The sequence below is a fragment of the Hetaerina americana genome, unplaced genomic scaffold (assembly GCF_022747635.1).
Source record: "Hetaerina americana unplaced genomic scaffold, ioHetAmer1.1.p SCAF_4, whole genome shotgun sequence".
Taxonomy (NCBI): Eukaryota; Metazoa; Arthropoda; class Insecta; order Odonata; family Calopterygidae; genus Hetaerina; species Hetaerina americana.
The window spans coordinates 21,087,910-21,112,468 of record NW_027286985.1 but is presented as its reverse complement, the minus strand read 5'-3'; the positions used below and the strand labels follow the sequence as shown (position 1 = coordinate 21,112,468).

The 24,559-nt window shown below is 44.3% G+C and overlaps 1 protein-coding gene across 4 annotated transcripts in view; it reads left to right on the top strand.

The window, feature by feature from the left end:
• The window catches only part of Pax (paxillin), a 483,495-nt gene that overhangs the window by 289,976 nt on the left and 168,960 nt on the right, over positions 1–24,559 (top strand). The window contains exon 1 of one of the 4 annotated variants that reach the window (XM_071590637.1): positions 11,361–11,640. The exons of the other annotated variants lie outside the window; for them this stretch is intronic. Within the exon in view, the coding sequence (XP_071446738.1) occupies positions 11,484–11,640 (157 nt within the window). The 5' untranslated portion in view covers positions 11,361–11,483. Of the gene's footprint in view, positions 1–11,360; positions 11,641–24,559 lie in introns of those variants that run through there. 4 annotated transcript variants of the gene reach the window in all.

Here is a 24,559-nt window from a genome sequence, read left to right as displayed (position 1 = left end):
AGATACGTACATGAACAGATAGACGATTCAATGGAAAGAATTCATTCGAAACGTGTGATTTGTTTCGCTAAGAAATCGCATTCACGAAATCGACTTCAAATTTGATTCGGATAGTGTTAATGCATGATCACCCCACTTCTTCTGTCTCAAATTTGCTATCTGCTTAAAATCCCTTTTCCGCATCACTTCCCTCGGGCAGCTCTCCGTTCATTTCCGTTTCCGTGTCAATACTGGTCAATCGTGACAATAAATCCCCGGATAGTAGGTATATGTTGTCTCATGTTGTTCCTGAAATCCCGAAAATTATTTTTTTCGGCGTGTTTAATTCGAAGTTTAAAGTTCAAAAATGAACAAAAACTGAGGTGGAAAAAATCGGCGATCTCTTCTGCGGGCCCATCTTTTTTTTTGCACTCGGCTTGAAGCCGATTCAGATCCGAATCGAATCGCGTCTGATCCAATCGAAAATGAGCCGAATCGTTAATCAGGTTGAACGGAAATAATCGGATAGGTCGAAGAAGAGTCGTGAGTCGTATTGAATCTGTCAGCTTATTTTCTTTTCGAGTGAATCGAATCGGAGTGTCCCATCTCCATCATCCGCGACCCCACCTAGCCTCCTCTCGTTCTATCCTCGTTCGTCACCCCTTCTCCCGCCCCGCATCCCCACCCACTCCCCCCACCCAACCCATCCCCCCATTTCCACCTCACCGGTGGCCGTGGTCGTGAGTTGAAACACCCACCCCTCCCACTCCCCAAAGGCAGGAAAGGAGGCCAGGATGGTCGGGGCTATTTTGGAGCTCCCCGAAGGAGCTGGCGAAACAGGGTGGGGGGATGTTGTCTTCCCCCATCCCCTGCGCCTCATTCTCCCCCTCCCTGCACCCCCGATCTCTTCCTCCAAACGCCCCGCCTCCACCGAAAAACAAAGAGAATGCTTTCCCATCCAAAGGCCACCCTTCGCAGCTCCGCCTTTCCCCTCCTCCACCGTTTCCTTGCCCGGTGGAAAATATATATATTTTTTCCTCTCGTTTCAATATTCGGCGTTCCACATTTCCAAGGAAGATGAAAGGGTATTATTTACACCATGACTTCTCCCCGGGGGTCAGGCTGAGGGAGTCTGTGAAGACTTGAGCCTGGCAAAAGTGTCTCGTCTCACCTCTCCGATCTCGCTAAAGGGGGGGGGGGAGGATTTAAGGTTTAATAAGGATTCGTTAGAGCGTACGAGGTTGCTCGCCTCGCTTGCAAAATCGACTCGTTCGCTCCGTTCCTTTGCTCCATTCCTTCGCGCCTGTCCTCCTCGTCTCATGCACCCGTCGTCTCACTTCCTCTGCTTCATTCAAAAGGGTGCTGTCGTCGGCGTTATCTCTAGTGAGGTCCTTCGAGACGATCCGTCTTTTCCACCTGACCCACGCAAAGAGTATCTTTCCGGACGCGGGAATGATTTTTCGAGTGTAAAATACGCGAGGTATGTCGAAGGACGGTTGAAAAAAAAATATTGAATGAACGCTTTTCATGCTACGCCATTTCCTCTGCATCCTTTACGGAACCAGCCGACTCTGTACCTAATAAAACCAGATAACCGGCAATTAGGACCATATATTAAATGCCACCTGATAAGGAATACTCGAGAGGATAAAAGTTAAGCCGTAAGGTGGCCTGGAAAATAATGAGAAGGGAATAAATACGTACCTCTTGAGATTAAATCTACTGTTACATTCATTATTCTGAAGATGTACTATTGATCTTGGCTAAGATATAGTTTCGAGACCTTATTTGAACAGACAGACATGGAAGGCGTTGGAATCTGAAGTTTGAAGTTACTCAGCTCCGCAATATACTCATTTGTTCTTCATCTTGCAAGACCAAACTTCCTTGGTGATGCTGTCTCATGAGAGACACACTTTTCAAGTCATTTTGGAAGTCCTTCTAGTTTTCTAATGAGGAGTACTGTAAGGAAAATAAATCTTTGCCAATACTTGCCCTTTTTGCATATTTTACTGGATGCATTATAGAAAATGTTATGTTTGGTGTATTTTAAGGTATTTAGCTCCAGGGTGGTATCCATCATATGGTGTAATATGATCACGTTAAATTTCTCAATTAGCTAAGGGAATAGCTGAAATAAATATGCGATTCGTGGTAGCAGGCGTACCCTAGCTAGGAGTGGATTAAGATTAAATGACCTAGTTGAGCCGCTAGTATGTATTGATATTCAACCTTCAAATCACGTCCAGAATATACTATATAATATGCCATTTGTCGCTCGTGATGTTATTTTCTGATGATGTCAAAACGCATTCTCCATTCGTACTAAATTAGTAGAATGTAATCTTAATCCAGGATACATGTAAATAAAATACCACCAGGTTTTGGTCACCAGGTATTCATCTCTATTAAAGAAATTTTTATTATCACGGAACGATGTATTAACTCGATATGAAGCAATACATCTTCAACTGACGAGAGTCCTTTATTGACGGAGACACAAGCGTATGGTTATTTTCCCTAAACATACGAGTACGTATGTTGCCTAGAATTATATTCTACTATTAGAATAATGCGAATAGAGGATGAGTGATATCATGATCAAAAATTTTCATGAACAATTAATGAAATATACTTTCTGGACGTGATTTGAAGGCAATATCCAGCAAATGTTGGGGAGATGTATTGTAATATTTTAATCATTCCTTCACTTCCTCCCATGGTAACGTGCGTGGGAGAGCGATGCATCTGAAGTCACTAAATCGCTCGCACTCGGAGGCTCTTCTATGGAATCGTTCCGGTCTCATCCCCTCGCGTGTTTCCCCACTCGGTTGCGCCGCACGTCAAGTGTGTGTGGAGGGGTGGGGGGTTGGTTCCCGAGAATGTTCCGTGGAAGAGGGAGCACTGGTGCGTGAGGGCGTATCGTTCGTCTCCTTCCCGAGAATTTCCTTCCCTCCCCCGCCCACCCGCTGCACACCCCATCCACCGCCTCAACACCTACTCCTTTTCTCATCTCTCCCTCTCCTCTCCACCTCAGGTCCCGCTTACCCTTGCGGCGGCCGACCAAACCGACAAAATCCCCCCCTCGCCTCTCACGAAAGGCGCAGCTGAGCGAACAAGTGGTCGAGAAGGATAGGTGCTCGGCTCATAACGGAATGGAATGAGACTGTAGTAGCATTCGGTGTCGATTCACAGTGCCGCATAATCGCACGCATTTAATCCACGGTACGAAAAAAGCAGTCATCAGGACTCAATTTCCGGGGTGAGGTTCGAACCCTTGAATCAAACAAATGTTTTGATCGTGCATGGAGATGCCTTCTGTCGTGGTGTGCTGTAATCCAAATTCATTGCAGGGGAGCACGAGTAAAATTGTCGCTTAAAATGCGCGCCCCCAATTATAAATAACGATTTTCGTATGTTTTGTTTATCCCTTGACACGTAGTAACGTCTATCGGATACTCTTGTTTATTTCTTGGAGGCTATTGACCTGATTAAACAGTGATAGTGTTGGCGGCACTTTTCATCATCTTCATGTCTGACATGACAGAAGAAAAGTGACGTTTGTCCTCATTTTGGTCCCAAACGACATGTCATATATGTCTACTGTGAAAGTCGTTACGGGAGCGTTGGAATACGATTTCTCATGTACGTAGTACATTCAGGTGCATATGATATATTAGTAATTGGCATTTAAGAAACAGGTTATCGTGAGGCTTTTCTTTTCGACCACCCGATCTTGTTCCTGTGGTGTTCGAGAATTGTGCTAGGGATGGAAGGTTATCTAAATCTGTTCATTTACGAGTCTATTTCTTTTTTTCAACCGGGGTAATTAGACCTACGGATAAAATTTGGGATGACCCTGAAATATGCTTTAGGTGCCGTGAGTGAACTCGGGGATTTATAAAAATCTGGATTTAAATACGCTGTGTGTGCACTTTTTTCCAAGTTTACCATGTTCTGCTTCTATTGGTGAAATAATTAATTGACCACTTTGATTCACGTCACCTTATGTTAATCGCATGCATAAGCATTTTATTAGTTTGATTTTTAAAAATGGATATTCATTTTTATTTTTTTAATAGTTTTTACCTTTCAATCGTATGATATAACTTTCATATGATCGTTGAAAGGGCACGACTGACTGAAGATGCGACGCTTGGGGAGGGTAGATAGGGAGGAAGTAAGTAGGGGAAATCGGAAAAAGAAAGAGTAATTGGATGAAAACGAGATTGGTATGTGGCGAGATGTTGGAGGGACGGCGACAGCAGGGAGAGAGTGTTAGGAAAGCGGGAAATAGGGTGAGAGGGAGTAGGAATTTGGGGCGGCTTGAGAGGGTTGAAGCTGTGGAGATGAGATAGTTCTGGTCAAAGTGTTTACTGAATCCACTCGGATATTCGAATCCACCGCATCGCGTAGAAGACCCGATATTATTTTCAAGGAGAAAGACAAGGTGAATTTTCTTTCACATTTCGTCTCGCGGTCATGTCAGAACAGTCAATAGATGAACGGGGCGTCGTTTTGCGTGAAACATCGCTGGGAAAAATTGCATGAAACCTAGCATATTTATATTATTTTATATCCATGGCTATGGAGTGCATTTTTAGAATTTTTTAAATTTGAGGAATCGTTTCTTGAGGCATGATTTGATGGCTTCCCGTAAATGATCTCCCATTGCGTTTGTTATTAGGTTTGTAAAAACTTAAGCCTTATAGCGGGAAGAAACAAACGTTTTTCAGATGTTTATTAGGATAAGATAGCCTCCTATAGGGGCCGTCCATAACCTGCCTCCTCGCGGCAGAGACGTTGATTATAATTTTAATAATTCTGCAAAGCTCAGGGTAGTGATCAGCCCGTCCCGTTGACATCCCTTCCACCCTCTCCCTCACGTCCGTCCCCTAGCCCCGCTATCGCGTCGTCGGTCCCATCTTCGCCGTGCATTCGCAATCGTTGACCTCATCCCACGCTTTCTCCTCCTTCCCCTTTGACCCTTCCATATCCAATTAACCCCCTCCCGCGTCATATGGCGTCCTCCGCTCTCCCGCCGGGCAATGGCTTGGTGGACGTGGCATTGGGATCGCCCGCAATCTTCCCACGCGCTTAACGTCCATTTTCCGCCTGCCGAAGGAAATCCTCCGCGGGTCTTTTCCTTTCGCCAGTCCCACGGAGATGTGCGCGGGCGTGCCTGTGACAGCACTCAACAACGAACCGGGCCGAACCACTGATATCTTCCCATGGTGAAGGTCTCAACATATATCTCCCTCTCCATGGTCGCTTTTGATGGGTGAAATAGGTATACATATAGGAGGTCTTCCTTCCGTTCTCTGATATTGGCTCTAAGATTGCGCCACTTCCAGCGTTTTACGAGCCATTAACTCTCGCGTCTTCGTTTTAATCCAGTGAGGGGCTCGACGTTTGGTGACTTTGAGCGTGGGCGATGTAACGACTTTACTCGTGCTTTGCGTGTCAGTCAGTCTGTGATAGAAAAATCAGGCGACGACCTGATTAATATGTTAGTAATATACCTTATAGCTAACCTGGTTTCCCTTTGTCAGAAATAAAGGTGAGTTTACTAGTCCATGTCATTCCCTCATATCGAGTTTTATGATGCAAATAAACAAACCTATTCCAACACTTAATTAAGTCCACTTTTCGCGGTGTGTTTTTTATTGTATTTACCATTGTTTTTAAGGGCTTTTAAATTAAATTATAGCCACGAGATAAGGAATCATGGGGATTGCGCTATCGAACTTCACTCATTAAGTGAATTCTAATTTTTTGTGTGTGTGGTGCGGTATGATCTTAGCCGCTAGAACGCCAGCATAAAAATTTCGGCAAGTTTTACTCAGTCGTTTGTTATGACTGACTCAATTATGTTATCCACAATCTTAAGAGGCGGTCAAAGTGTCTTCTCTGTAACTTTATATTATCCAACTTGAAAAGGACACATTTTCGTCGAAACATTTTGTAAGAATGACGTGTGTTGAACAATAACAAGTGTTTCATTTAATAGGCAATGTAGTATATCAGTCGTCAATGAGGTAGGCCACCGTTTAATTCCATTGGCCACACCACGTTGAAAACACCGGTTCTTGTCCGGTATTACGTATAATATTCGACCAAGTTAAGCCTGAGGGATAAATCATAGACACGACAGGGGAATACTACTTCGTTTTGAACGATGATGTCAAAGCGCTAGCAATAGGTTTGTGACTGCATATGAGGAACATTTTCGGGACTAATATCTGAAATAGTTGAAAATAATTCATGGCATCGGTCCAGAAACAAGCACTCTACTCTCAGGAGTTTTTGGTACATGAAAGCCTTTCAAGGGATACTAAAAGTTAACAGATTGTGAGACAAATGGATGCTAATTGGATAGAATTCGGTCTTCGTCTGGGCAAGCTGACCACGCAACGGGAAATTCCAAACAGATTTATTCAGTGCGCGGGTCAAAATGTGAGACCCTCTCCCTTCATTCTTCACCCCTCCCGTCTCCTCCGTCCTCCCGTTGCACTTTCCCTCCGCGTCCTCCTTCCACCTCCTCCACCCCCCTCATTCTAAACCCTAAACTCAACACCATCCCCGGAATTGACGTCCATTCCAATCGAATCGCACCCCATCTCTCTCGCCCAGGCTCAAGTGTTTCAATTCGGGGGAGCGAGCGCCCTTGCCCTATCTCGTCGTATCTTTATGTTCTGGGCTTTTAAGAGGAGCCCACCCCCAACGCGCGCCTTTTAGACGGCCATTTCCCATTCATTCATCCCAATTCTCACGGTGGCAGGGCAACATTTTTTCTCCCCGTGAAAGCCTCTTTTCCTCTCTCCGGGTCCCCTCACGCACCTCGAGATTTTTCCGAGGCGCCCAACCCCCGCTTAGACGAAACCCGTATCGGACCCCCACCCCCCTCCGGTGTCCGGATGGAGACGCCTCCCGGCTTGCATTAGCTTCTTCACCCCCCTGCCCCTCTCCTCTGCCGACTAAAACCCTTTCTTATTTTTTTACTCTCCCCGTTCCGTCCATCACGGATCGCCCCTCGCAACGCCGTCGCCTCTCTTCCTGCCCTCGCAAGTCTTCGGGTCGAGAGGGTTCTCCGGAGGTATTTTTTTTCATCCCCCACACTCTCCCCTCCCCAGCCCAGGTTCTTTTAAAACCTTATCCTTTTACTCCTTCCTCCCCTTTCTCTCGGTAGTAGGGGGGAGAATTTCGACCGCAGTCACGCCGGTCTGTTTGGTCCTGCGGTGTAGTTTGTTTCTCAGTTCGGTGGTGGTGGTGGTGTGTCGCCCAGAAAAAGTTCCGCCCACTCCGTTCCCATCGTGGCGGACCCCATGCCCTCCCCCTCCCTTACCCCTTCATCTCTCTCCCTCCGCCCACCTTTCTTCTCCGCACGGATTTATTTTTTTTCGTCCACTTTCGATATCGTCTTTCTCATCTCTCCCTACCTTTCACTTGTCACCCTTCTCTTCTCCGTGTTAATTTTTTTACCTTTGTCGTCGTCATCTCTCCCTGCCTCCACCCCTTTATCGCTTCCCACGGCTCGTATGACATCCCTCAACCCCTTTTCGATGAAAATGTCCTCCCCCACAACAGCTCCAAACCGCCGGTGCACCGTGGGAAGTCCATCACTCTTTTCTCTCCACCCTTCGCGTTCTTCTACATCTACCTTTCATTTCATTCCCCTCATCCTTCCCAGGTGTGGTAGAAATATATGAGAATAGATAACTGGTTCATTATTGGCCGACCGAGGGGGTGGGTCTAACCATTTACACCTTGATCATCTACCGTTTCTTTAATACGTCCTTATTTGGGCTTTTAAAACAAAAAATCAACTTTGACTCGTCGTGGAATTGAACTGAGACTTAATGTACGTATAAAGAAAATTGGGAGGTATTAGTTGTGAAAATAATGGCAAATTTACATTTTTTTGAATTTTTTACTTCTTGATAAACTCGAAAATCACCGTGAGATATATGAACTCCTTTTTTCTTCCAATAAAAGTCTCAAACTATCTACTACGCTTTTTTTGTTTTTCCTGTAGTATGTATTGTACCCTGATACTGCTTAATAGAAGAATCGCGATTGTATACGAAGAATTCACTTTTGGCCTGCCCACCAAAACAACAATGGATTATTTCACAAATTTAACGTCCCATCCGCTGGACCATATACTTCATTTAGCCCGCTCTCCACAGAACCCCAAGCAGGGATCGGCGTATCACTGAAAAATCCAGCCGGGATTCGAACCTGGACATCCGCGGATGGAAGCGCTTTAACAGCTGCACCAACCTGGTCGCCTGTCAATAATTTTTGAAAGGAAGTCGCTTTGCCGCTTCAATCATCCAAGTCACTGGTCGTATGCGTCAGTGTCATAGTGTGAATCGCGGACCTCCCGTGTCGTGGGAGTCGACTTCGATTCCCGAGGCTGCATTTACTCCCGCGGTGGCGTCGTCCCTCAACCCGCGCTATCCGGTCGCCAATGGAGGGTGGGAACAGTGGGAAGGCAGCCCATAGCTCGTCGGGAGGCTCGTTAAACTCTTTAACACCTTCCACGCCCCTCTCGTCTATCGCGGCGAGCGATGTCCATCGAGGCGCTTTCGGCCGTCCATTCCCTCTTCACACTTATCACCCTCCCTTCCCTCCATCCCCATCCAAAGCCGCTTAGCGCGCCTGAAAAGATGCCCCAGTGCTCACTCATCCAGTTTCCATAAAGTAGTTATTCCTCTTCTTCATGGAAGTGTTTTTGTCTTTTCCCGAAGATAATCCTTGTATCTGTTCTTTCGCCTAGTCTCTGTGTTTAATCGTGTTTATCTATGTCATCTTGTTTTTGCCGTAGTTCCTCATCATTTCAATTCTTAAATCATTTGTCCCTTTGTCTTTTTCGAGATAAGAACTTGTAATACCACGTAAACTGTTTCTACATATCCGAATGTATACTTCGCATGTTTCTTCCATTCTTATTACACATCAATAACATACCAGCGAAACCTCAGGGAGTTCGTTCCGCACGTAGAGTTCTACTTCAAGTTTCCAATTGGCCGCCTATTAGGCATCTAAACTCATCTCTCTGGTTAGAGCCAGGAGCATTCCCCTTGAGGAACCCAGTCGCACATGCGCCAAGCTGCTTTTTCTTTCCTAATACTCTAGTTATTCTTTGGAATCACGTTCATTTTATGTTTAGCACACTGCCTAGACGCAAATGTCATCGTGCCTAGGATATTTCTCGTTCTTGATTTTGTCTCGTTCTCACTTATTACGTCACATGTCTGTCTTTTGGTCTCGAGCCTGTTGTTTTCGAGGAGCGATCTGTGTCACCTTGGTTTCTTTATTTTAGCTGGTTGCTGATTTTATCTTTTAACTGCCGTCTTTGTTTTGGCAAGATTTTTCATAATTTTCTCACAGTTTATTATCGCATTATTCTCCAAGAATCTGCAAGACAAACGAATGAGATTTTTTTATTCCAAGAACCTGAGTAATCAACCAAAAGGTCGTTTTTGTACGGTGAAGGTAGAGCTCACCTCTTCATAAGCCCTCCGCGGGACGTGAAATTCACACGATCGTCGTAGTTGGCTTTTCGTCTGGCGCCATTTTGTTCTCCTCATGGATTTCTTTCTGTATGTTTGCTCCAGGTGGTCTCAAGAGAAATTATGAATTACATATCTCTCTGGTCGCTTTGTTTTCACAACTTCCACTCGTTGCGTTTGTTCATTTCGCGTCCCCTATGTGTTTGTGTGTCTCTCTCTATCTCTCCTCAGCAGTATTCCGCCCGATTCGTCCCTTCTCCCCTCCGATCCAATCCGCCTCCCATTCCCCCCTTGACCCCTCATTTCTAAAAATCACCCCTCACAACCGCCCCGTCGGAGCGCAAGGTCGCAGTTCACACTCCTCTATCGTCCCGCATCCAATGGAAAATCTCCTCTCCACTCTCCCAGCATGACTCCGCACACACCCGTCCTCACACCAGGGTCGGGAGTAGGAATTGGGAGGGTCATAGGAGATGGTGCGCGTGGTGGAGCATGAGGGCGGGGAGGGGAGGGGAAAAGGGGACCCCGGTCCGTGTGACATCACCGCTCTTGGCACTCTCTTCTCTCCCTCCCTCCTATCGCTCTCCCTCATTTACGGGAGCCCGCTCATTCGAGCCGCCTCGCGGGGAGGAGAGTGGGGAGACGCGAAAGCGGGGGGCGCGGGGGGGTAGAAGAAAAGGAAGGAAGGGGTTTCAGCCCGCGTGTTGCGTGTGCATACTCGTGTGCGTCGAGGAGTGAGAATAGCATCCCAGCCCGACCCTCCCTTCTCTCTTTTTCTACTCACTCTCTCCCCTCCCTCCTCTGCCTCTCCCAATCCTCCAGCTCGCAAACAGCTGATTGGTGTGGGGTGCGGGGGTGTCGGGAGGGCGGACGGTGGGGGCGGGCCGCCTTTGTGTGAGTGCGTGGCGGAGCCCTAATTTAGTCTTTCCCACCCCCCTCCTCACTCTCTCACCTCTCTCTTTCCTCTTCCTTCCTCTTCAAACCTCCCCCCGTCCACTCTCCCCTCTCCATCCCCCGAAGTCGTTTTCTCGGGTGGGGGAGCGGAGAGGGTAGGGAGTGTAGGTGGTGTGTTAGTGTGGAGGAGGTGGGATGAGAGAGAGAGAGAGAGAGGAGGAGGAGAGTTCTCGCCGTCACCCAATCTTCTCGGCCACACCTCCTTCCTCCCCCCAACCCCGACGAATCTGCCCACTTTCTCCGTTCCTCTCCCCCTCCATCTCCGCTCTCTGCCCTTGTCTCTCCTTTTCATCCGTCTCTCCTGTCTTCATAGCGTCCGCAAACATTGGAGGGTGCTGGCGCGGCTTCTGCTCCCTACGGCACGCGGAATCACCGGGCGACGTGAGAGCGTTTCGGTCGGCATCGCAGCGGAAACTTAAGGGGAGGATAATCCTTTATTGTCGTGTGAGACCCACGGGGGGTAAAAAGTTTGTTCCCAGCGGTCGCCCTCGTCCCTCCCTCACGTTCGCCCGCGTCATCTCCGTCGAAGGGATTCGTGGACTGTCGAAGGAGTGCGGAAGGTCGTCGGCGTTCTCCAAGAGTCTCGAAGAGACAAGCCCTCCTCACTTTACGACTCGTCGTGCATGTGTGTGTGTGTTTAAAAAAACGACCCCGGATCGCCTCTCCTGTGGAAAAAGTGTTGCTCCGTGAGATTGGTGTCCGTGGTCCGACACCATACGCCCTTACCTGCTCGGGCACTCCTCACCGTGTGCTGTGGTGGTCGCGTGAAAATAAAATAAAAGGTCGCCTCCCTCGGCCACCACCACCCCGGCAGCTGTCCGTTTTTCGTGGAGCCGTCGCCGTATTCTTTCTCCCTTAACTCCCAAACGACCATCCCCCTGCCCCTTCCATTCACTCGTGCGACCCCCCCCCCACTCGTTCCAGCTTCTTCCCGCCTCTTCCCCCCTCCCCCCCCCGTTCCCCACTTCGAGGGAATAAGAGTGGGAATAAGGCGCTCATTTCACGTCTCGCCGCCCTCCCGCCTTGACAAGCATGGCCGCGATGGCTGGACACCGTCGTCGCTCCTCGCCTTCGCCCGTGAGGGCCCCGCAGAGGGGCTACAGTCCCCTGCCCCCCTCGTCGCCATTTCGGCCCCCGGGCTCTCCCGGTCGCCGCCTCCAGGATCACGGCCGTTGGGAGGCCTACCTGAGTGAGTAATGGTTGGAAGCTTCTCCAAAAATTTGTTTGGCACGCAAACCCAACACAACTAACGTATAAATATAAAAAAAACACACCCGGGGGGGGGGAAGCGCGAGTGTATATATATATATATACACTCTTGGGGTGGCACACACGGCGGAGAAGAAAACGAGTATGATGGGAAAAATTAATAACCTACCCATGTTTCGGCGCCCAAAGGCCGGGCCCTACTCAGGCCGAAGAGTCAGTGTACGCATTCTGTCACGAAGGGGTCGACTGTAGGTCCCGAAGTGTTCGAAAAGGTCTCTCTTTATTGGTATATTATTCACGTTCTGCATCATCCCAAACGTCTGTGACCTTTGTCGGGAAGTTTTTTTTTTCGTTTGCGTGGGTATTATATGCACAAATACACATGCTCTGGGCTTTTAAGCATCTTAATTTTTTTCTTCTGCCTCATTCCTCCCATCGTCCGCCTACACTTCCAAAACCGCCCTCAAACCGTGTGTGATGCGCCCCGTGGGCGCTCTCCAGGAATTTTGATGTGTTGCCAATCGTGTGCGTTTAGCATGTGGGTGTGAGTGATATTTTGTATGCGTGTGTGGAAGAAGGGAGTGGTGAATTGGTGGAGGATGTAAGGACGGCAAAAAAGTCATGCGTGTCATGGCACGCCTGTTTTTACGCCTTCCGGACAAATTGGTGTATAGTCCGATTTCGGATTTTCTTTCTGGATTAAGTTTTCATCGCTATACCTTTTGATGTCCGGAGTACATGACATTTTGAACGAGATGATCGTGTTATATCATCATCGGCCTCCGACGTCAGCTGATGCGTAAATTAAAATAAGTCCGGCCTGATATACCCTTCAGTCGTCCTGACATTTATTTTTTATTATGAAATTATGTTCGAAATATGAAACGAAAAAGTTTTGCGAAAACATATTTTCCTCTCTCTAGAGTAAACAGTTCGATACAATGCTTCTGTATGTCTTCCCGATTTTTCAGTTGATTTGTTGACGTTCCCATTCGCCTGTCGGAAATTCAGATTAAATGCTAATTTTCTCTTCAATTTATACCCAATCTAATGCGGTAGTGATATCAATTTTCACCCATTATATTTGTTTTTGCTTATCAAAAGATTTTTCTCCATTTCAATGTCATATAAATAGCAATGTGGTCTTTTTGAGCTTTGGTGTCAGCGATTTTAAACTTAAATGTTGAATAAAAATTAAGATTTTAAGCAACTCGTGGTTTTTAAAATATTTCGATAGCTATTATTTTTTTGGAATCGAAGATTAAGAGTCATTTCGCTGAAACAGACAAGTATTTGAGCCTCAAGACCAGTGCTTTATATGATCTGCGGTGGTTTTCGCGCGTGAAATGGAGTCGGCATCTGTAATAAATTAGCTGCAAGGCGCCACGAGGTCGTATTGGCTAATCCAACGTCACACGTGGCGATACAATGCTTGCTCAAGATTCGCCCATGACGTTCCCTCTTATCACGCCTGGAAAGACCACGTACTTATGCCCCGTCAGATAATTGGGAGTCTTGTTGCTAAGAATTCCCCGTTGGGTTATTATTATGTGTACAAGAGGTCGCAAGTCTGCTCCCAAGAGGCCGCAGTGCAAAGGGCTAACGTGTTTTCCCTCCCCGAAGTTGGGTTTATCTCCCGGTTTTCTTTGCGATTATCGTAAAGTCAATTCTGATTTTATTCTGGCAGAGTTCATAGCGTCTCTCGTCGTTCTGTCCATGTCGACTTGAAGCGTCTCGGCCATAGCACAACGTATCATGCACTTGATAATTTTCAATTTTTTTTTGCGTGCCAGTTAATGAGACTCGAATTCATTAAAATTCCACAGCGATGAAAAGCCTAGTCTAAATTCGCTCCGCGTGCTCTCTTATCCGCGGCGCCCATCCAGCATTTTACTTCAAGATGATGTCACTCACGTTGTGCGCGCGTTTTGGACCTTTGTTCAAAGGTGGTCATTTTTATCGCTTTTTTTCCAAATTCCTGCGAACTGGTTCGAGATGGTTTAAGGAGGACTATTTAGGAGATGACGCAATCGCTTCCCTCGTTAAGTAACTTTCCCTGTTTTTATTTTATTTTTTGCTTTAATGTTTGAGGACTCGCCACTTATTTTTCATAGCGTTTATTCGCAGCATCATCTTTCCAAGCAGGTTTTCCTCAATATATATATGAAATGGGCCTCGATTGTGCATGTCATTACTTTCCGAGCTCTCGAGTTCTCCTTCACCCATTTCCGTATCGAACGGACGCGTTTACGTAAGCCAGTCGAAACACTTTGAAAGTGTCGTTAGCGTGTTGACATAACGCTCTCGGCCACGTAGAAAATTGATCGTTTGAGTACTCACAGGACGCCGGAATAAATTTGCATGTTGATGTGAATCGGTCGTCTTGAGTGGCGAGCCAGCTAGTTTGAGCGAGTGTTTGGTTTTGTGCAACCGTATAATTTCAGTCGGCGCGTTGAACTATAATATTTAATACTTGTGTCGCTCTCCTTTGAATTTATTTCGTCGAGGGAACTTTTTCTTTCCCCCACGTTTGCATGGGTTTGGTCATGAGTTTTGGACGCTGCGGGGGAACGCCTCATTGAAACAGAGCAGCTGAGTGGTACTCATGAGCAAACTATTCATCCTGTCTCTCTTTAGGAGGAGAAATTTTGAACTTTAACGGATTTCTCGTTTTAGCTGGTGGGGTATGATACAAAATAGACAGAGTAAGACCCTATCGTTCCACATTATTTTATTCTTCCACGGGAATCAGGGCGATATGAACGCTTTATTGCTCTGAGAGAACATTTTCTGAAATTTACCTTGATAGAAAAATTGGAGAGAATCTCAACAAAATTTTGACAATCCGTTCAACTAGGGCTTGTTTTAATGAACTTTGATCATTTTTGTAATAACTGTTGAATTTACATTCGTAGATGAAGGCTCTCCTTTACTATCTACCGCGTGTTCGTATTTACCGGTTTATTGTTTCCTAGTCGTTTTACAGTCGGTTAGGCCTCTCATTTCCAATAGTTTTTCATGAAAATAGAAGTGATAGTTATTCTTGTGCTTGAAGAATGAATGCATTCCACTCACTACCCAAAATATAGTTTTTTAAAACATGGCTGAGTTGGATATTTTTATCGAATAACTCTGGCATGGATGGTGTGCTATTTAATGGCCCTTCCTGGCGATATTAGTCTGTTGAAATGTCATGAATCCAAGGGAGATATATGAAGAATATAGGAGTTCTCTAAATTAACAACCAGTGTGGACTTAATTAATCTCGCATTTAAGCTGCTGGACTTTGTAACTACTCTGATAGCTGAAGGATTTTGCTTTAAACCCATTGTTTTACTTGCTTGTGGTTGCATCAGGGATGCGAGACAATAATAATTTAAAGTCGCTCTCTTAACAAATTTTTTCTGCCTCAACATAGTTTCGCCGTTGACCAGAACGTGATAGGACTACCAGTTGGAAATTGTCTTCATGGCTGAACCGTGGGAATGAATGAATTTGAACAAGACTCGAATGGAGAAGTATTTGACTTGATTTTCTCAAGAAGCGACCACACTGTTCGAGAATATGATTTATTGCTTGGTGTGAAGGATAGATAATGAAAACTTTGCAAATCACCTATTTATACGAGGGTGGTCTGAAAAGTTTCCGACCTAAGAAAATTTCAGAAAAAATGTCTTGTATCTTTGTTCTGTTGGAAACATTTCAGACCACCCTATATGCACATGCATACTAGCCTCAGCTAAATCACAACTGCGTTTTTGATACTATTCTTTTTCCTTTACGCCTTTTCACCCATGGTACGTTGACGAGTATTTACAAGTATGTGTTTAGGATATCCTTGGTGAGATTTGTTTTTATTAATTCTTAGCCCTAATTAGCCATAGCGTGCATGTGTTTCCCTTACTTATAATAAGCTTGAAGGGATTTTTCGTTTCATAATTGCGGGTCGCGATAGTCCAGTGGGTAGAGCTGACCGGGGGGTCCCGGTTTCGATTCCCGGGTAAGGCACTCTGGGCACCTGCAGCTCCACCCAAGCTGAAGTGATTTTTCGGGTACCAGGTCTTCCTGGGAAACCATAACCAGCACAGGGAAAGGAACTGACCCCCCTACCCTGATGTGTGAATTTTCACACGCCGTATAGGGCTTAGTACTGGGTGAACTCTACCATCACCTACTAAACCGACCTTCGGGTTGATTACTGTGTTTATGGTTTGGTATATAATTGCAATATATTATACGCAATCATAAAACTGATTTTTGCACGCGAGGAAGTCTTTTGCAGCACCTTCGGGCGACCTAGTTTTTTACAATCTATCAATTAGGGTTGGTCTTTTCCGTCGATAACTCTTGGTCAATCTTGTTCGGATTTATCGGCTCAAGTTATTTTTCAAACCGCGCATATTATTCTGTCCCCGATAAAGTGTATTTGTTTTCATTAAGATATGATAGATGCACTATAACGATATCATTCCGCGGTATCGCATGGGAGCAGTTCCAACAGTATTCCTGCGCCTAGCCTTTCGAATGTTGGTCGGGGAACATTTACCATTTAGTCTGGTGCATAATTTCATACCTCCAGAGAGGTTTGTTTTGTATTTTTAAAGAGTCAGGTCAACACCGCGGGCGATGCTTCCGGCTCGACACTATCGAGGACGGGAAATTCACGGCTCACTTTCAGTTAGTCCTCTTCCTTTGTCCTTTTGTTAGCTTCCTACCGATTATAAGTTATGCCTGCCCTTGTTCTTATTTTGAGAAATCTCCCTCACCCCAGGCATCCCTCTTTCCCCCTCCTCAATGCCGATTCCGTTGCAATAGTCTCTCCCTATATGGGATCGGAACTTGGCAGGACACGCCGGGAAAGAAGCGAGCGGGGCGGAGAATCCGGAAGGATTCCGAAGATGGCAGAGATCTCGCGGCGGATCTCGCTCACGTAATTTAGGCACGGGTCGAGTCGCTAAACGACCGCGGGGTGGTGGTTGGGGTGAAGCGGGGAGTTGAGAGGTTTGGGGGGAGGGAAAGTGGTGCTTTTATCCGCTCGAGCGTGACGTCTCTCTACGTCATCTTTCCCTCCAATGCCATTAGACACGCCCAGTGTGGTGCGCAATTGAAGTCGTCTTTTGTTCGACCCCTTTATAAGCCCTTAATCTCTTCCCCTACTCACTACTAACAGATCAAGTACGCTCCATCGCACTTGAGAGAAACCCCACAGTGCACAAGGTAGGAATGTGGGGTCTGAAGTTAGTTTATTCCCATTGTGTCCATGAGTATTTTGCTATAAGAAGGCATTGTAGATACCCGACTGAATATTTGATGTATATATAAATAAAAATATCGTTCAGACTGAATATTCGAAGGTTATTAAAAACCATCTTCTCAATGCATTGATTTAATACAATTGCTAAGGTTGATTCTGGGTATTTATCTTGATATATTATGCAGATTTTAATTATGTTATTGAGATAACGTCTTTTCGAATTGCGGTCTTCTTCAGGTATGAAAATAAATCCTAGGGTCATCATTATTTTCTGCTTATTTAATAATCAATTCTTGGATTGGCGCGAACATTACCTTTGTGAAAATGTAGGTTCATCCCTGTTTCATTGCATTCATGTAGGTAACAAAAATGTTTTGATCTGTAAAAGATATCACCATTTCCATGTATGTTACATTATTTTTCGCGTTAATTGATTGTAATTGAGCATTTATTTCTTGGTCGATTACTGAAAATAATCCTGCGTCAGTGTCTCATGATTTGAAGAGTAAATTCATTTGATTGACGTTTTAACTGCTTTTTCTTAAGTTTGGAAAAGTTTGTAGACACCGTTAGACACCTCCTACTATCGCTTAATGTCATTTCTTGGTATAATCGGCAGAAACACTGGGCAAGCGTTTGAATTATCTTTTCAACCACTGTGATTCCACCCTCGCAACAAAATAAGATATTTATAGCAAGTTCTCCCGAACTGTTTATAGTCACAACATAGTCTATATCCGTCGCTGTGCAGTGCTCTTACGCATCTTTTAAAATACGCTACACGCCGAAATGTCCACTCCCTTGACCCCTTGACCTGTATCTTCATTCTTATCATTTCCTATGGGTCTCAAGGGTGACCTTGCCTGCACAAACCTTTCTATCGTCTTCACTCACACTCTATCGTTTATTTACACCAGCTGACGGTTTTGAGGAATACGTGTGGTGCGGTAGAATAGTGGATAGTTCGACTTCCAATAGTTGGAGGGTTCGACTTCCGGTCGGACTGCCTTGATTTTTAATCCGGACGATGATTCTAGAGAGACTTATAGAATCCAAGTTTTGTTTTAAGAAGTCTATGGGGAATGTAAATATTACCATTACCTACGTCTTAGGGCTTTTATTGAGGCGACTTCTCTCACCTGTCAAAACCACCTCGAGGATCGAATCAGAGTGGTGGCTAGTTTTCGGACTGCTTACCCCTAAGGCTCGCGTTAGAACCACGTGTGTATTAGAATTTTTTAGAGGTATCCTGAGTCTTACTTGGGATGCCATGTGGGGAGTCCTTGCAGTGTAGTATGACTTCCATCGGTGGGGTCGTTCAACTGTGGACCTCTATGCGCGCCTTTTAGTAAGAGTAGGCTAATTCCGACGCCGGGTTTCCATTAACCCTTCACCCATTCCCTGAGCATTCCAAATCTACTAAATTCTCCTCCTATCCCTTGTGGCGCAAATAAAATCGGATGTCGGTCGTCTCCACTAATGATTTCTGCTACTCAAAAACACAGTGGTTAATCAACCCAACTGCTTGATTACTGTGATGGGGAAGATTAGGCTGAAATAATTCCCTGGATTTGTTAAGTGTGCGTAGTACGAGAAAAAACATGCTGTACACTTAGGCTCTGGGTTTTTTAAGCGTCAAGATCGGGGTTTTCGGATTCTGACTGAAAGGTCAGGTTTTGATATCCGGTGGTTTTGGACCACAGCTTCAGCCAAGCTGTGTGGTCTTTCGGCTCGTTATCTTCCTGTAAAAATACAGGCGGTTCAGGGAATATTACTGCCCTCCCCCTGCGTGAATTTTGCACGCTGTAATGCTGAGTAGGAGTTCAGCTCGCCTATCTAAGTTTCCTTCGGGTTGATTACTGTGGTGTTCTTTATTAAGGTTTCAAGGACATATGAGAATCCATTCATTCACTAAGACAAAACGGTTTACAAAGACTTCTAGATAAGGCCAGAGCACTGGCGTCCACTTCTCGAGTGAACGATTATAATCAGCAGTAGCAGCAGATAAGACCACCCAAGTGAAACGAAATGAAGTGACTCCCTCACTGACGAATATACTTGCTTATACACTGCTTTACTATCGTATAATTCGTGTGCTTGCGATGAAACTGTAAAACCTAAAAATTGTTTTCATCACCTTAGTATGAAGTCTAGCTTATTGTCTTTTTATAATTACTTTTAGGAGTATTTAAGTAAACAAGTTCTTCATTTCTTTCAATCGTATCGGAAGGCGGGATGTGCTGAACGCCCTTCATATCTGTGTTATTGGTAGTAAATTATTGTTATACTGCTCTTGCATTCAGACGGCCTCATTTCGGCGAAAAAAGTAATAGAATACGTAGACGGATTAGTTTATGCCCATCATCACAATTAATTCCGCACTTTGGTCGTTATCATGATTAGGTGGTCTACTTTGGTGCTGGTGTCGAAATATAGATTGTATTACTATAATTAGAAAGTAAATTAAAATTTTAAAGGTTTTTACTCCTTTTCCTATAATTAACGTGTACAGATTGTCTGAATAGTGGACTACAAGACTTGACTTGTCTACTTACTATGCTAGACTTGTATAATATAAATCTCCATTTTGTTCACGCTTTGGGTCTATATATATATATATATATATATATATATATATATATATATATATATATATATATATATATATATATATATATGTATATATGTACACACACACACACACACACACACATATATATATATATATAATTGGCTGACACAACATAACACAAATAGAAAAGAATAGACACATATAAAAGAGTCTCTCTTGAAGAAGGCCCCTGAGAGGGCCGAAAGCTCGAACAATTTACCGTGTAAGTGTTCTTTTATATGTGTCTATTCTTTTCTATTTGTGTTATGTTGTGTCAGCCAATTATTGTGCCGCTCGTATGAGTTTTTCCGTACAATCGTTATATATATATATATATATATATATATATATATATATATATATATATATATATATATATATATATATATATATATATATATATATATATGTGTGTGTGTGTGTGTGTGTGTGTGTGTTTGTGTGTGTGTCTGTGTTAGCCAGTTATATCCATCTACTCACCAATCTTGCTACTATAATGATTGAATTGATATTTAATATTCATAAAAGTTGTGCACATTACATATCAAGTATCGTTTTAATTAGTTCTCGCTTCACATTCCGCTCTTTATTCAGCTCTTGTTTATTTTTTGTTTGTTTTGAAATTAGAACGTAGTCTGCATGCCTAAATTATCAGCGTTTAAAGACTATCCGCGTTGTTTTTATTATAAGGGGGCTTAGGTGTACTATTAGGAATTTCCAAATATACCTATGGATAGTCTTGCGTTTTGTGATCGAAAATTACTATAGCCTCAGTGTTCATTATTGGGAAGAGGTGTTTAGACCTTTTCCCGCCACCTACCGGTTTCCCACCTTTTCCCGGAAATTATATTTCTCCTATATTTGTTTCGTATATTTTTTAACATTCTGTTTCACTCTAGGACTTTTCGCTCAATTTACGATGTCCTGATGAGAGGCTCTCCGGTTAAGAAATTGGTACGTCCAGTCGAACTCCTTTAGATGATGTTGAAAATTAATTATGTTATACCTACTACTGTTTACTTTCATACGAATTTCCTAATTCATTTATCTAAAAATTCTTATTTAGTCAATGTTTTTAAAAATTATCATGCGATTTGCATACTTCATGACCCTAATTACTTAACTTTAAGTATATTTTGTGCTTTAAATTTACTCCGTGTACTTTCCTTTGGCATGATAATTCGAGCGGGTCGAATTAAACGTTATTGTACAAAGTATGACGCTCATCCTTTTCATAATAAAAGCGCATCATATCATGTATCAGCATGTTCCCAAATGCTACTCTTTACCTTAATTTTATTATCTATAATTCATGTTTTTTGTTCGATGGGCACTGCTTTCAGTATATTTCAGAATTCCGGTCTCGTGGGAACTGGGTCAGTTGTTGGGCGTTTCTGAATCGTCTGGTGTTCACTTAATGGCTGTGATACTAAGCAATTTCCATTTTTCCAGACTCCAGCCTTCCGTTATTCATTTCATGACCGGATACCGATGTTTTTCTTTCCAGCGCAACCACGCGCTTGGGGTCAGACATAGCCGCGGCATTCGTCAAATACTTCGAGCTAAGAGTTGATTGGGGATTTGGTGATTTGATTTATGGAGAGGTTATTGTGGTACAAGGGAGAGTGGCGGCCAGAGAAAGGAGAGGAAAAAATAAAAATGGAGAGGTTTTTGGGTGAACCGATAATCTACCTCCGCCCATCGCTTTCTCAGCCTTTTTAACCTTTAAGCTCCTCCCACGCACACATTTCCCGACTGCTGTTTAATTTTCCCTTTTTTGATTCTTCCACCAACCTACATATCTTGGACTCACTCCTGCCTTTGGAGAGTTTTTTCAGGTTTTATCAGGTACTCCGACGATCGAGATTATTATTGCCCACCATGTAGACCTGAACTAATTTGATGCCCAACTCTAGAAAAAGTACATTCAAGCGCTAAGCGGTACTCGAACCCACGATTTTTGCTCTGCAAATCATTTGCATTACTTAATCCTCTTGTGAGAGTGGGCTTCACTTTCAAACGGATAAAATGACGTGTTTTACTCACGTAAGACAACGGTTGGGAAGCGAAAAACTATAATCTTGAACTCCTAGTCATTTTGAAAGGTAAGAATCATACGTATCTACCTTGTACTAAGTCCTACTGCGCTTGAAATAAGCAAATAATAGTAATGTTGGGTTGTTTCTTTATGTATGTTGCCAGCATTCACCCGAAATATTTTGTCGCACGGAAAATCGCACTTATTGGTGGCTGTTATGGGTGGTGCATTGTCTTTTAAACGAGAAATTTCTAAAATTGCCTGCTAATATTCTGATTATTGGCGTGAAATATATTTATGTATGTCAGATAAACCAATCCAACTTTTATTTTCGTCTTTACCTAAGTATTGGATTTATAATTGTTTAAATGTATTTAACTGAGCTTAGTGAGGTCCAATGGTTGGGTCGAAATTCAGCCACCAGGGTGTTTCCCCCGTCTCCCCCGCAGAATCCCTCTTCCCCCTTCCCCTCCTCCCAGTAAATTGCACGGGGGAGTGCTTTGATGGGATGGGAGTGGCGAGGGAGGGGTTATTGAAGAGGAGCGTCGGATGGTGGAGTGAATCAGCTCTCCATTCTCCCGTAAATCATATCCGGCGGCGGGGCAAGGGGAGGCCCGGCGCGCGGGCCACAAAGGAGTGGCGGCGGCCGGGTGCGAGGGAGTGCAGGGGGGAGGAGGCAAAATGGGACCGCGCCCCGCGGGAAAAACGTGCGCGTCCCCGCTGACGACGAACGGCTGCGACGCCTTGTCAATCCCGCGATGGGGAGGGATGAGAATTGTGTGAACAACAAGCCGTCCCCACCCACGCAAACAGCGCGTGAGCAATTAACGGCAGGTAGGGAGGGTCTCTCTCTATATCACGGCATGTCTTGTCTAAGCGGTATCGCGATTGCCGTCATCCTTTCAGGTCGACGTAAATGCATTTTTGATGAACATTGCATGATGAGGAAGAACCATCACTTTAGAACAGCAACAGTGATTTAGTTTTCGTCCTCGTCGTATATCGACATGGCAATTTGAAGTGTTATATCATGGAACTCAAGAGCTTCCAAAGTCCTTGGTCGAACTTTGTGAACCTCAGCTTTTGAGATATCCCCAAAGTAAAATATCACGTGGCCTCAAATCCGGGGAGCAGGAGGGCCATGGAACATCCCCTCGTCAGGAGATCAGGCGGCTGGGAAATGTAGAAGAGGTATAATATTGAACAAACGAGGTATAGGTAGGAAAATAATAAGCATATTGAACATAACGAAGGGAGACAGAGAGTATGTGGATTTAAAGAATGTTTTATTGCAATGCAAGTTTTAGAGTATTTTTTTATTTAGTGTTGTGATAGGTATGACTTAGAAATGTGGAACTTATATATTGGATGCCTCAAAAACCTTCCCTACCCGGTAGATGATTATTAATAATACCTTTGATCGGTATAATATTGCTAATTGTCTGGCGGCGATCAGATGAGTATTTTAGATCCCAAGGATCCGCTTGTAAGTTATACTTTTAATGCAGACCTGGTCCACTCCGGATCGGGCGAGCCCAAATTATTTTAGATATCTCATCTGGCGAGGCCAAAGATATTTTAAAACAGTCTTATAAGTTCCAAATTTAAATCACTCCTTTACACTAACGTAAATCATGTCTCGTTATGCGATGGTTTCGTCCCGAAGTTTTATCTGGAAAACTAACCAATGTGTGAGCGTGAATTCAATATCATGAGCAATTCAATTCCATTTGATGGCACTGAGATCTTGCTTTGATACCGATTGACCCTTTCAGTACAACATAATTTTCTAAAAATCTAGGGTCCTATGTTGATATATTTTTCCCATCTCAGTGCGTCTATGAATGGATTTGAAAGGCAAATCTTGAAAATGAATAGATATTGAAAAATTCCACCAACCCAACGCTCATGAAATTAGTTTTGATCACTTTGAAATAACTAACTTTTTTGTAATAAATCCTTCCAATTTTAAGTGTTTTTTTAATGCTGTAAGATTTACAGGTTTACTATTTGTTTCACGTATACAAATATTTTGGATGCCAAAGCTCATTATGAGTTCTATCTGGATATCCGAGCTCAGGGCTGCTTCAAGGGGAAAATCGTATCCGTGCCATCGATTCGATGAAATCAATTGATTTTGAGTCGACTGCCGTGTGAATCAGTCAAACTTTCAATGCCACCACATGACCGTGTTTAAGATGATAACGCGATAGTGTAATTGGAAATAGAAAACATGACGACGGTACTTGCATTGCGACGCTGACGCATCGCCACTTGTCACATCCCACAGGGATGGGGCAAAGGAAAACATCAGCGAGCATACACGTGGAAAGATCTATCCCCCCTCCCGAGAAGAATTATCACACGGCGCAATGCTCTGCCGTGGAATGGAAGTGAGTGGGGTGCGGGTGGAGTTCGAGGGAAATGTGGGGCTCCCAAGTCCTGGGGCCGTGCCAATTAGTGTACTGAGATAACTGAGCTGTGAGGCACGGGAACGCTTCCAGTCCGAACCGTCGACTGTCTCGCGGGCGTTTTTTGGTTAGTTGTAAGTGAAGAAATATACCAGCCTCAATTCACAACCCGAAGATTAATTTGATAGATGAAGATAGAGCTCACCGTGTAAAATTCACTCGTAAATATGGAGAGGGGCCCAGTTCCTTTCTCTGTTGGTGCTTGTGGCTTCTCTGGCAGTTCTGGTTTCTGGAAAATCAACAGCTGGGGTTGAGGGCGCCCGGAGGCGTCACCGGGAATCGAACGGTGACCCACCGGTGAAAAGCCCAGCGTTTTACCCACTGGATACCACGCGTTCCTCCTCAGTACCCACCGATGTATCCATTTGTATTACGATTAACAGTTGTCAACCAACAAATCAGGGCCGAGTATTTAAATACGCAGTATTGCGGTAAAGCTAGAAGCGCTGCCTTCTTTCCGGAACACCTGAAAAAGTTAAGAGAATTTGGGTAATGAATACAGGAAACAATCAGGAAAGATAATAA